Source organism: Loxodonta africana, chromosome 15 (genome assembly GCF_030014295.1).
Source record: "Loxodonta africana isolate mLoxAfr1 chromosome 15, mLoxAfr1.hap2, whole genome shotgun sequence".
NCBI classification, from domain to species: Eukaryota; Metazoa; Chordata; class Mammalia; order Proboscidea; family Elephantidae; genus Loxodonta; species Loxodonta africana.
The window spans coordinates 13,564,043-13,577,645 of NC_087356.1; the positions used below are offsets into that span (position 1 = coordinate 13,564,043).

Here is a 13,603-nt window from a genome sequence, read left to right on the forward strand (position 1 = left end):
CCTCATCTGTAAAATTGGAATAACAATACCTCCCCTACTTCATATACAAGGATTCAATGGTATAAGTCATCAGTAGCGTTGATTCTTCCCTCACTTGTAGGTGAAATGACATAAGCTCTTGAGGCATTAATAGATGGGTAGAAAATGAGTAATAAAACATCCTATAAACACAAGCCTAGCAAATTTCCAAATTGGGGCTCATAAGGCTTGTATTCAATTAGATCATATGCTTTAAAACAGACTGTTTTATGATATATTCAACATGTAATCGCATAATCGAGGTATGTTGAATAGATAATTGGCAAAGAGTGAATCTATATAATACTGCAGAAGTAAAATTATTTAGACATTTTTCGTATTTAGACTCTTCATATATAATAGCTAATTTTTTAAATATTTGAAAAAATACATTACAGAGCCTCCTTTATGGCATGCTGAATTTACCAAAGAAGAGTTGGTTCAGAAACTCCATTCCACCACAAAAAGTGCCGATCACTTAAGTGGCCTGCTTCGGGAAACAGAAGCAACCAATGCGATCCTCATGGAGCAAATTAAGGTCTGTTCAAAAAACTTAGCCACCCAGAAACTACTCTGAGCTGATTGGGTTTTCTTGACCCTCCATCTCCCCACCCCCACCCCACCCCCAGTTTAAAAATTCACATTTCAGATGCACCCGTAATATCTTGATTCTTAGTGATACTAGATTCCTATTAGTTGAGAAATATTGATTGCTTTTGTATCTAATATATAAAGACTTTTAATCTCAACTTTTTCTAAGAAACTATAGGTTTTAGAAATTAGATAGATGTTCAAAAGTCATTGTTCCACAGACACTTAAATAAAACTTATAAATAGGTGTGGATCCGTACATTCTTAAGATAAACTATGGAGCACTTATAATTCAAATCACTCACCTGATGTTGATGGTACTCAACTACTTCACACAGTTTGGGGGTAGAGGTGGCAGAGTAGCACAGGACGGTTTTCCTATTTAAAGTAGATACCAGAAGCATCCAGGAGCAAGGTCAGTTGAGGATTATTCAAGAAGTTTTCAGCCCTCCACGTCTTTGACAAATCACATCTCAGAATACAGTCATACTATTTATTGAACCATTTTCATGTGCCAGGCCCTGGCCTGTACGCACGTCATCTGATTTAATTGTCACGGTCACTGTACAGGAGAAGAGTTGAAGCTGATAAACAGTGGAGCAGGATTCAAACTCAACGTCTGAAAAGCTCATCCTCCCCCTCCCCCATGGCAGGCTGCCCCAGATAGATATGTCCTGCCTCTGCAGGGCCACCAACTGTCCTCGTCAAATTAATCTTTTTAACGCTGAATTCCTTTCTTTTTAATGCTTAAGTATTACTAAAGTAACTTAGAGGTACCGTGACATCCCACTGATGAATACTTTAGTATGCATCTCACAAAATAACATTTTCACACAGAGTCATGGTAGCATTATCATGCCGAACAAATCCCTGACTGGCCCAGTGAACCTCTGGCTGTTTCAATGTTGTATTTCCACAGATTGGCATTCACACTCCTGATGTCTTTGGCCTTATTGTTCCTCTTTAAAATTACCATAGGTTTTAGGTCAGAGTTGGCCAACTTCCCTAAACCAACCTAAATGATGAACTATAACAACATATAACACTGTGTACAAATGTAGAAATAAAGTAATACGAAATCTTCCTCAAAGACTTCACTTTAACATCTCTCTTCTTCGTATCATTCCTTGGTACTTTGACCCATTTTCTGGTGGGATTTTATCTTGTCTTCCATTCCTGAGTTCTCAGCCTCTCCTGGACTCTGACCTAACGTGTTGTTCATCAGGTAAACATGATTTTACTGTGACATTTTCACTTACTGGTGTTCTGAGAAGCAGGCAGGGAAGGGAGTTAGTGGAGCATGCAGGTGTTCACGTCAGCCCCCGTTTTCAGACCCTGGCTTACCTGCCCCACAGTGTCTTCCCCAGAGTCCTGAGCCCTGCTGGTTGAGTCTCTGGAGAATAGAACGGGGAGGGAGCCTCATGGCCCCATCTTGTGGCTCTCATTGCTCCTTATGTAAACTTTCCATCAGTCCCCTGTTTTCAGGCCCAATTTCCATGCTACCATGTCCCTCTAGACAGGAGCTTCTCTTTGATTCTGAGAGATGCATCCTTCCCCCTTATCTGTAGTACTTGGTAAACTGCTGGACTGTGTCACCTCCCTCTTCTGCATCTGCTTCCCATCTGCCAGGAATTTCCTGGTATCGCTCATCCACTCTTTTTGCCTTTCCATTATTGTTGTTTTTTTCAGGGCTGTAGTCTGTCATATTTCACCAGGAGTTTCTAACACCTTTCAACTCATTTCTCTTAACGCCAGCTTCTCAAAAGTGAAATAAGAAGATTGGAAAGAAATCAAGAACGAGAGAAGTCTGTCTCTAACCTGGAATACTTGAAGAATGTCTTGCTACAGTTCATCTTCCTTAAACCAGGTAGTGAGAGAGAGAGACTTCTTCCTGTTATAGATACGATGTTGCAGCTCAGCCCTGAAGAAAAGGGAAAACTGGCTGTAATTGCTCAAGGTGAGTGAACGGAGTCTTACCATTTTTATTTTGTAACTTTTACACTGCCTGGGGACTTGTGGTTGAAATTGTGTGTTTAGTCTTTTTCATGACACGACTATAATATTTGTTCATTTGCGTTTTCTTCTGTCATGTGTAACCTGCAAACTATTGAAAAGCTGACTTTTTAACATTATAGAGCAACTATATTACATTATGGAGCCCTAGTGGTGCACTGGTTAAGTGCTCAGCTGCTAACCAAAAGGTCGGCAGTCCGAATCCACCAGCTGTTCCTTGGAAACCTTATGGGCAGTTCTGCTCTGTCCTATAGGGTCACTATGAGTTGGAATCAACTCCACAGCAGCAATGTGTTGTTTTTTTTTTTTTTTTTTTTTTTTGGTTTATAGTACATTATAGGGTAACTGTAGTATATGTGAAGGAGCCCTGGTGGTGCAGTGGTTTAGCACTTGGCCGCTAACTGAAAAGTCGGCAGTTCGAGCCCAGCAACTGGAAAAAGATGTGGCAGTCTGCTTCCATAAAGGTTACAGCCTTGGAAATCCTATGGGGAAGTTCTACCCTCTCCTACAGGATTGCAATGAGTCAGAATCAACGCAATGGCAACAGGTTTTATAGTATATGTATATAATTTTAACATTCAGCAAAATACAATATGGTGCTTAGTCTGATCTACTACATCTTTGAAAATTGGACTGTTGATACTGGCCTTTGGTTCTATCAAAGAATATGGTTTTGTTTTATATCATACTTTTTAATGTGTGTTGGCTTGTTCCTCTCCCATTTCACCCCTCTTCCTACCTCCCACTTCCAAATAGTCTAGGGGCAACAGAGGGCACTTGGACAATACTGGTCCATGTCTAGCAGTCCATTTTCCCAGGTGAACGCAGCTCTATTTAGAATTTATAGTATTGACTTGATGGCATTGGGTTTAGTTTTCTGCTTTATTATTTTTCTTGGAGGGGGGGGTTAATTTTTTCTTGTTTTGTTTATTATTCTTTTCATACATTAATTGCAAGCATAGTTTAATCCACACATTGGTGTGAAATTATTAGTATTGAGTGTCTGATTCTCGGACCTATGATTTTTTTTTTTTTTTTTTATTGAGCTTCAAGTGAACGTTTACAAATCAAGTCAGTCTGTCACACATAAGTTTATATACACCTTACTCCATATTCCCACTTGCTCTCCCCCTAATTAGTCAGCCCTTCCAGTCTCTCCTTTCGTGACAATTTTGCCAGCTTCCAACCCTCTCTACCCTCCCATCCCCCCTCCAGACAGGAGATGCCAACACAGTCTCAAGTGTCCACCTTGTACAAATAGCTCACTCTTCATCAGCATCTCTCTCCTACCCACTGTCCAGTCCCTTCCATGTCTGATGAGTTGTCTTCGGGAATGGTTCCAGTCCTGGGCCAACAGAAGGTTTGGGGACCATGACTGCCAGGATTCCTCTAGTCTCAGTCAGACCATTAAGTATGATCTTTTTGTGAGAATTTGGGGTCTGCATCCCACTGATCTCCTGCTCCCTCAGGGGTTCTCTGTTGTGCTCCCTCTCAGGGCAGTCATTGGTTGTGGCCAGGCACCAACTAGTTCTTCTGGTCTCAGGATGATGTAAGTCTCTGGTTCATGTGGCCCTTTCTGTCTCTTGGTCTCTTAGTTATCGTGTGACCTTGGTGTTCTTCATTCTCCTTTGATCCAGGTGGGTTGAGACCAATTGATGCATCTTAGATGGCCGCTTGTTAGCATTTAAGACCCCAGATGCCACATTTCAAAGTGGGATGCAGAATGTTTTCATAATAGAATTATTTTGCCAATTGACTTAGAAGTCCCCTTAAACCATAGTCCCCAAACCCCCGCCCTTGCTCCGCTGACCTTTGAAGCGTTCATTTTATCCCAGAAATTTCTTTGCTTTTGGTCCAGTCCAATTGAACTGACCTTCCATGTATTGAGTATTGTCCTTCCCTTCACCTAAAGTAGTTCTTATCTACTAACTAATCAGTAAAAAACCCTCTCTCACCCTCCCTCCCTCCCCCCTCCCCGTAACCACAAAAGTATGTGTTCTTCACAGTTTATACTATTTCTCAAGATCTTATAATAGTGGTCTTATACAATATTTGTCCTTTTGCCTCTGACTAATTTCGCTCAGCGTAATGCCTTCCAGGTTCCTCCATGTTATGAAATGTTTCACAGATTCATCACCGTTCTTTATCGATGCATAGTATTCCATTGTGTGAATATACCACAATTTATTTAACCATTCATCCGTTGATGGACACCTTGGTTGCTTCCAGCTTTTTGCTGTTGTAAACAGAGCTGCAGTAAACATGGGTGTGCATATATCTGTTGTGTGAAGGCTCTTGTTTCTCTAGGGTATGTTCCGAGGAGTGGGATTTCTGGGTTGTATGGTAGTTCTATTTCTAACTGTTTAAGATAACCCCAGATAGATTTCCAAAGTGGTTGTACCATTTTACATTCCCACCGGCAGTGTATAAGAGTTCCAATCTCTCCGCAGCCTCTCCAACATTTATTATTTTGTGTTTTTTGGATTAATGCCAGCCTTGTTGGAGTGAGATGGAATCTCATCATAGTTTTAATTTGCATTTCTCTAATGGCTAATGATCAAGAGCATTCTCTCATGTATCTGTTAGCTGCCTGAATATCTTCTTTAGTGAAGTGCGTGTTCATATCCTTTGCCCGCTTCTTGATTGGGTTGTTTGTCTTTTTGTGGTTGAGTTTTGACAGAATCACATAGATTTTAGAGATCAGGCACTGGTCGGAGATGTCATAGCTGAAAATTCTTTCCCAGTCTGTAGGTGGTCTTTTTACTCTTCTGGTGAAGTCTTTAGATGAGCATGGGTGTTTGATTTTTAGGAGCTCCCAGTTATCTGGTTTCTCTTCGTCATTTTTGGTAATGTTCTGTATTCTGTTTATGCCTTGTATTAGGGCTCCTAACGTTATTCCTATTTTTCCTTCCATGATCTTTATCGTTTCAGTCTTTATGTTTAGGTCTTTGATCCACTTGGAGTTAGTTTTTGTGCATGGTGTGAGGTATGGGTCCTGTTTCATTTTTTTGCTAATGATATCCATTTGTTTAAAAGACTATCTTTTCCCCAATTAACTGACACTGGTCCTTTGTCAAATATCAGCTGCTCATATATGGATGGATTTATATCTGGGTTCTCAATTCTGTTCCATTGGTCTATGTGCCTGTTGGTGTACCAGTACCAGGCTGTTTTGACTACTGTGGCTGTATAATAGGTTCTGAAATCAGGTAGAGTGAGGCCTCCCACTTTCTTCTTCTTTTTCAGTAATGCTTTACTTATCCGAGGCTTCTTTCCCTTCCGTATGAAGTTGGTGATTTGTTTATCCATCACGTTAAAAAATGACATTGGAATTTGGATCGGAAGTGCATTGTATGTATAGATGGCTTTTGGTAGAATAGACATTTTTACTATGTTAAGTCTTCCTATCCATGAGCAAGGTATGTTTTTCCACTTAAGTAGGTCCTTTTTAGTTTCTTGCAGTAGTATTTCGTAGTTTTCTTTGTATAGGTCTTTTACATCTTTGGTAAGATTTATTCCTAAGTATTTTATCTTCTTGGGGGCTACTGTGAATGGTATTGATTTGGTGATTTCCTCTTCGATTTTCTTTTTGTTGATGTAGAGGAATCCAAGTGATTTTTGTATGTTTATCTTATAACCTGTGACTCTGCCAAACTCTTCTATTAGTTTCAGTAGTTTTCTGGAGGATTCCTTAGGGTTTTCTGTGTATGAGATCATGTCATCTGCAAATAGAGATAATTTTACTTCCTCCTTGCCAATCCGGATGCCCTTTATTTGTCTAGCCTAATTGCTCTGGCTAGGACTTCTAGCACAATGTTGAATAAGAGCAGTGATAAGGGGCATCCTTGTCTGGTTCCCGTTCTCAGGGGAAATGCTTTCAGGCTCTCTCCATTTAGAGTGGTGTTGGCTGTTGCCTTTGCCTAGATGCCCTTTATTATGTTGAGGAATTTTCCTTCAATTCCTATTTTGGTGAGAGTTTTTATCATGAATGGGTGTTGGACTTTGTCAAATGCCTTTTCTGCATCAATTGATAAGATCATGTGATTTTTGTCTTTTGTTTTATTTCTATGGTGGATTACATTAATGGTTTTTCTAATATTAAACCAGCCTTGCATAAAAAAAAAAAAATACCTGGTACAAATCCCACTTGGTCATGGTGGATTATTTTTTTGATATGTTGTTGAATTCTATTGGCTAGAATTTTGTTGAGGATTTTTGCATCTATGTTCATGAGGGATATAGGTCTGTAATTTTCTTTTTTTGTGATGTCTTTACCTGGTTTTGGTATCAGGGAGATGGTGGCTTCATAGAATGAGTTGGGTAGTATTCCGTCATTTTCTATGCTTTGAAATACCCTTACTAGTAGTGATGTTAACTCTTCTCTGAAAGTTTGGTAGAACTCTGCAGTAAAGCCATCCGGGCCAGGGCTTTTTTTTGTTGGGAGTTTTTGAATTACCGTTTCAATCTCTTTTTTCTTTATGGGTCTATTTAGTTGTTCTACTTCTGATTGTGTTAGTTTAGGTAGGTAGTGTTTTTCCAGGAATTCATCCATTTCTTCTAGGTTTGCAAATTTGTTAGAGTACAATTTTTCGTAATAATGTAATATGATTCTTTTAATTTCAGTTGGGTCTGTTGTGATGTGGCCCATCTCGTTTCTTATTCGGGTTATTTGTTTCCTTTCCTGTATTTCTTTAGTCAGTCTAGCCAATGGTTTATCAATTTTGTTAATTTTTTCAAAGAACCAGCTTTTGGCTTTGTTAATTCTTTCAATTGTTTTTCTGTTCTCTAATTCATTTAGTTCAGCTCTAATTTTTATTATTTGTTTTCTTCTGGTGCCTGATGGATTCTTTTGTTGCTCACTTTCTATTTGTTCAAGTTGTAGGGACAGTTCCCTGCTTTTGGCTCTTTCTTCTTTTTGTATGTGTGCATTTATCGATATAAATTGGCCTCTGAGCACTGCTTTTGCTGTGTCCCAGAGGTTTTGATAGGAAGTATTTTCATTCTCGTTGCATTCTATGAATTTCTTTATTCCCTCCTTGATGTCTTCTATAACCCAGTCTTTTTTCAGGAGGGTATTGTTCATTTTCCAAGTATTTGATTTCTTTTCCCTAGTTTTTCTGTTATTGATTTCTAGTTTTATTGCCTTGTGGTCTGAGAAGATGCTTTTTAATATTTCGATGTTTTGGATTCTGCAAAGGTTTGTTTTATGACCTAATATGTGGTCTATTCTAGAGAATGTTCCATGTGCACTAGAAAAAAAAGTATACTTTGCAGCAGTTGGGTGGAGAGTTCTATATAAGTCAATGAGGTCAAGTTGGTTGACTGTAGTAAATAGGTCTTCCGTGTCTCTAATGAGCTGACTGGATGTCCTGTCATTCTCCAAAAGTGATGTGTTGAAGTCTCCTAGTATAATTGTGGAGATGTCTATCTCACTTTTCAGTTCTGTTAAAATTTGATTTATGTATCTTGCAGCCCTGTCATTGAATGCATAAATATTTAATATGGTTATATCTTCCTGGTCAATTGTCCCTTTTATCATTATATAGTGTCCTTCTTTATCCTTTGTGGTGGATTTAACTTTAAAGTCTATTTTGTCAGAAATTAATATTGCTACTTCTGCTCTTTTTTGCTTATTGTTTGCTTGATATATTTTTTTCCATCCTTTGAGTTTTAGTTTGTTTGTGTCTCTAAGTCTAAGGTGTGTCTCTTGTAGGCAGCATATAGACGGATCGTGTTTCTTTATCCAGTCTGAGACTCTCTGTCTCTTTATTGGTGCGTTTAGTCCATTTACATTCAGCGTAATTATAGATAAGTATGTGTTTAGTGTTGTCATTTTGATGCCTTTTTATGTGTGTTGTTGACAATTTCATTTTTCCACTTTTTTGTGCTGAGACGTTTTTCTTTGTAAATTGTGTGTTCCTCATTTTCATAGTATTTGACTTCGTTTGCTGAGTCGTTACGTTTTTCTTGGTTTTTATTTTGAGTTATGGAGTTGTTATACCTCTTTGTGGTTACCTTAATATTTACCCCTATTTTTCTAAGTAATAACCTAACTTGTATTGTCCTGTATCGCCTTGTATCCCTCTCCATATGTCTGCTTTATTTTATATCAACTAGAAATAATACTGTGATTTCATAAACTCCTCTGAAATGCTTTACATTCAGCTGCTATAGTTTCCTGATATGAAACTTCATCTCAAGGATCATGGTTCCTTTTTTGTTTTTAAGTGTTTTTATTAGTGTCATTGCCAGGCATACAGAAAAAAATATTGTAATGAACCCTTGTACCTGTCACCTGTCTTTAACGATTATCAATTCATGGGCAATTTTGGTTCATCTTGCACTCACTTGGTAGGAGTAGGGGAGAGCTAGAGACATTAAAAGTAAATCCCACACCTTATATATAATTTCACCAGTAAAATGTCAATGTGTATTGAATTCGTATGTTGTCTGGACCCAGTCCGTGTTCAGTTCTTCTTGATTATCACCAAAATGTTTTCTTATAAGATGCCGTATAGATTTCACACATTGCATTTGGTTGATGTTTCTTAAGTTTTTTTTTCTTTTCTTTTCTTTTTTTTAATCACTAATCCATGTCCCTTTTTTAATATGCGATTTATTTGTTGAAGAAACTGGTTGTTTGCCCTGTATTCTGGATTTGGTACTTCAAGAAATCATTTAACTTGTTCCAATACTACCTGCAAATTGGAACTTAGATCTCTGATCCAGGTAAAATTAGGAAGAGGGGACAAAAATACTTTATAGTTAGTGGTTGTTTACTCTCCAAGACATCACATCAATGGTCAGAAAACATTTAGTTGTCCAACTTTGAGTGATGTTCAGTTAGCGTGGTCACTTGTCAGTCTGATATATCTCTTATTTTTTAATAATTTTGTAAACTCTTAAAGGAAAGTATCACAAATGCACAGAAGCCGAGAAGAAAGTATAAAGAATACCCTTGTGCCCATACCCAGATTCAACAATTACCAACACGTTGTGAATCTTGTTAATTTATTCCCACCAAAGCTTTTTCTTTTTCTGAAATATTTTAAAGCTTATCTCAGATATCGTGTCATTTTATCGTAAAAAAAAAGTTGGTATGAATCTCTTAGAAATGGGAATTTTTTTAAACCATATCCACTATAGAAAAATTACTGTCTCCTTAATATCTAATACCTAGCCCATTTTTAAGTGTCCGTATTTATCTCAATAATGTCTTTTTCAATTGATTTTTCAAATTGTGGTTCAGATCAAATTTTACATATTAAATCTGTTTGTTTTAGGTTAAAGAAGATTTAAGAGGCAAAACAGTTCCCTGTCTTTTCAAATCCCATTTATTTGTTGGAGAAACCAATTCTTTGTCCTGTAAAATTTGTTTTCCATGTTCTGGATTTGCCTGATGGCCCCATTCTATTGGTGACTTTAACTGTAAATGCTAACTAAACTGAGGGTCCCGCAAGTGGTCCTCAAAAGTGAGCAGGCATGAATCACCTAGAGCACTTACTAAAACAGACTGTTAGTCCCCACCCCAATTTCTGAGTCAGTTGTTCTAGGGTAAGACCCGAGAATTTGCATGTTTAGCGAGCTCCGGGAATGCTGATGCACCTGACCCAGACACAGCACTTTGAGAACACCTGACCCTGGGGCTGATAAGATTCAGATGTAATTTGTTGTTGTTTGTTTGTTGCAGAATACTTCGTAAGCAGTGCTGAAGAAGCCTAGGTTCATGGTTTCTTTAAATCTGTTTTCTTATAGTACGTGTTTCTGTTGATGAGAGAAGAACGTACTCAACGTTGACAGTAATCTCAGTTCTACTAACGATAGGATGGATTACGTTAGCCACATAGCCATTTTGTCCTAAGATCCCAGATAAGAATCCATCCTGTACGTTTTTAATAATGTAGTTATTCTAAATTTGGAATGTGCTTTTGTATGCAGTTTTTATTTATTCCAGATCTTGAATGGCTAAGCCTATTTTGTTATTGTAAAATGATCCAGGAGTTAGAAAGGGTATACGTATTTTTACGTTTAAACATAGTCTTCAATAACTCAAAATAGTTAACATATTTAATAGCCCTCTTATGAAAGATCAGCTTGTTTGTAATGTAGGTGTAGATGTAGCTAGTGCCCAACTGGCTCCCGGAAGGCCAGGGTCCATTGACTGAAAGATCTCAGAGAAACTAAGGGGTCCCGATAACAGATTTGTTCTGTAATTCCACAAAACATATATCCAGAGGTTCATTGTTACGGTGGTGTTTTGTGCTGAGTCGATTTTCTACTACTCATGACCCAGTGTGACAGAATAGAACTGCCCCATAGGGTTTTCTAGTCTGTAAAATTTACAGGAGCAGATTGCCAGGTCTTTTCTCCTGTGTAGCTGCTGGGTAGGATCTAACCTCCAGCCTTTCAGTTAGCAGCCAAGCGCTTAAGCTTACACTACCAGGGCTCCTTTAGGTTCATTAGAAACCTGAAATTCTGAGATATACTTTTGCTAAATCCTGTAAATGCACAGGAAGATCCCACTTACAAAATTTAAATTATTTTGCCCTTCCTTTGAAGACTATTTACTTCTTGGCTGTTACCTATATAAGCAGATGAAAGAGAGCATACACAAATTAAAAACAGTGATGGTTTAGAGCAGATTTACATGTTTTTTTAAATGAGCTAGTTAACTGGAAGATTGGTCAGAAGCCATTATCCCAAAGTCAGCATGGAGAAACATTAAAAAAAAAAAAGAGTGGATAAAAAAAACAGGATAGAATGAAGACATCTAACATGTATTTAATAATTGAAGTTCTGGAAGGAAAAGGAGGAGATTGGAACAGAGACAATATTTGAAAAGAATGTGTTTAGGAGCTCAGCTGCTAACCAAAATGTCAGCAATTTGAATCCACCAGCCACTTCTTGGAAACCCTGCAGGGCAGTTTTGCTCTGTCCTATAGAGCTGCTATGAGTCGGAATCAACTACACGGTAGTAGGTTTGGTTTTTGGTTATATCAATCCATAGGTTCAAAAAGCCCAATAAAATTTCAGGCACCATGTCAAATTAACAAATATTGTGTTATATATATTTTTAAAACAATTTAAAAAATTCAAGCAGAATAAGTAAAGTTCACATCTAATCACATAAAAGTGAAACTAAAAAAAATATTTCAAAGGCAGAGGAAAAAAGACACATTGCCTCATTCCCTTTAAAGGAGTAATAGATTAAAAATGGACTTAATAGCAGTGATAGAGTGTTACGGTCAGCATGCTCAAAGGAAGCTGCCAACCTTGTAAAGATATTTCTCAGGATCTTTTCTAACAAACAGAAACTTTAATAATTCGCCTTCATCAGAAATTCTAAATGACGTACTTGAAGCCTAAGGTAAATTTACGAAGTGAATGTTGGAGATGCAGGTGGGAATGACATGCAAAAGCAAGCTTGCCGTCATGTTACAGATAAGGGCCTGGGCCTCACTGGTCATATCAGGGACGTTTTATTACCAAGACCCTGAAGATAATAACCAACACTGCACAGACGTGGAGTGCCAGCGAGAGGGTCTGAGAGCCGCTTGTCTTACTCAGCACTGAAGAAAATGGAACCATTAGAGCAGAGAACACCAGTACCTCTTGACTGCTTCATCTCCTTGGAAGCAGTGTTTACAGTCTATGGTTTTGTGTAAAGTTTATAACAGTGTTTTTCAACTATGACGCAGTATGGCATTAGCCCCAAAACAGAAAGCTGATATTGCCAAGAAGAGTAGATTACTCCTCTGTTTGCAATGAAAATGTTAACTGAAACCTAGCATATTAGAAAATAGCACAGTTCAAAGTTCATGTTTCTTTTCTACTTGAGATACAGCTTATAGTAAATCAGCTTTGCTCCCCCAATTAAGTTAGAGCCATATAGTACTTCTTCGTGCAAAATTGAAATCTGAGCTTTGCCACTCATGCAAGAGCTAAAAGCTCCTTCTCTACCTCTGCTACTTATTACAAAACACATATACCAAGGCCTAATACTCTTTAGAAGCAAATAAAGAGGAAAACAGCAATAACGCAGTACGAAATTGGGAAAAGACTATCGTAGGCTTTTTATTATTGTTATTATCATCATCTCCAGGCGAGCAGGAAGAGAGTGCACACTCACATACCCCTGTAAGTGCCTAATTGAATTTGCAGAGGATATAGAACCTTATCGGAAAAGAGCAGCCACTCAGGGCAGGAGCAAATGCAGCCTGTCCCTGCACGGCTTTTCTCTGGTCTTTGTTTGCCTAAGGGGATCATAGCTGCCAGTAACAATGTCTTCACAGAGTAGGGTCCTGCCAGATCTGAGAACACAGCTGAATTCTTACTGTCACAAGTCTTATACGTGAGAGCATACCACCCATTCCATATGAATATGCAACAGCCTATGCATTTCAGTTTTGGGAAATGTTTACCAGCATCAGACTCTCATTATTGGGAGCAAGGCCACCTCCTTCTCTGATGAGAGAAAGCAATCAGTGCCCAGGTATCTATCCCTAAATAGTATCTTTTCCTCCAGCCTTCTAGAAGCATCGAGATTGTGGAAGACAGACTTCTAAACACAGTTCAAAGATTGTGTTCTTTTCTACTTGGGATACAAGAGCACCTTCCCCCCATGATCCTTACCTCCTAGCATTCATACCTTAGTGTAATCTGCTCCTCCCACCCTCCCCAAGTTAGACCGGTCAAGTGACTTACTTCTAACCAGTCGGATACAGCAAAGGTGATAGGTGGGATGTCACTACCATGATTAGATTATAAGAGATAATGACTTCTGTCTTGCTAGCAAACTCTGGAGAGAGCCTTCTCAGCTTGCACCCTTCGATGAAGCTAACTGCCATGTTGGAGAGCTCACGTGGCAAGGAACCGAGGCCAGCCTCAGTCAGTAGCAAGTGAGCAACTGAGGTCATCATCAGTTCAGCCCTCAAGGAACTGGATTCTGTCAGCTACCGTGCGAGCTTGGACAGCTCTATCC

The 13,603-nt window shown here is 38.6% G+C and overlaps 1 protein-coding gene across 5 annotated transcripts in view; it reads left to right on the top strand.

Annotated features, from left to right (window-relative positions):
* Positions 1 to 13,603, top strand: part of GCC2 (GRIP and coiled-coil domain containing 2) — a 71,645-nt gene that overhangs the window by 50,357 nt on the left and 7,685 nt on the right. For all 5 annotated transcript variants that reach the window (XM_010593583.3, XM_010593584.3, XM_064268595.1 and 2 more), the window contains 2 exons: positions 417 to 556; positions 2,365 to 2,566. In XM_010593583.3, the coding sequence (XP_010591885.2) occupies positions 417 to 556; positions 2,365 to 2,566 (342 nt within the window). The remainder of the gene's footprint in view (positions 1 to 416; positions 557 to 2,364; positions 2,567 to 13,603) is intronic.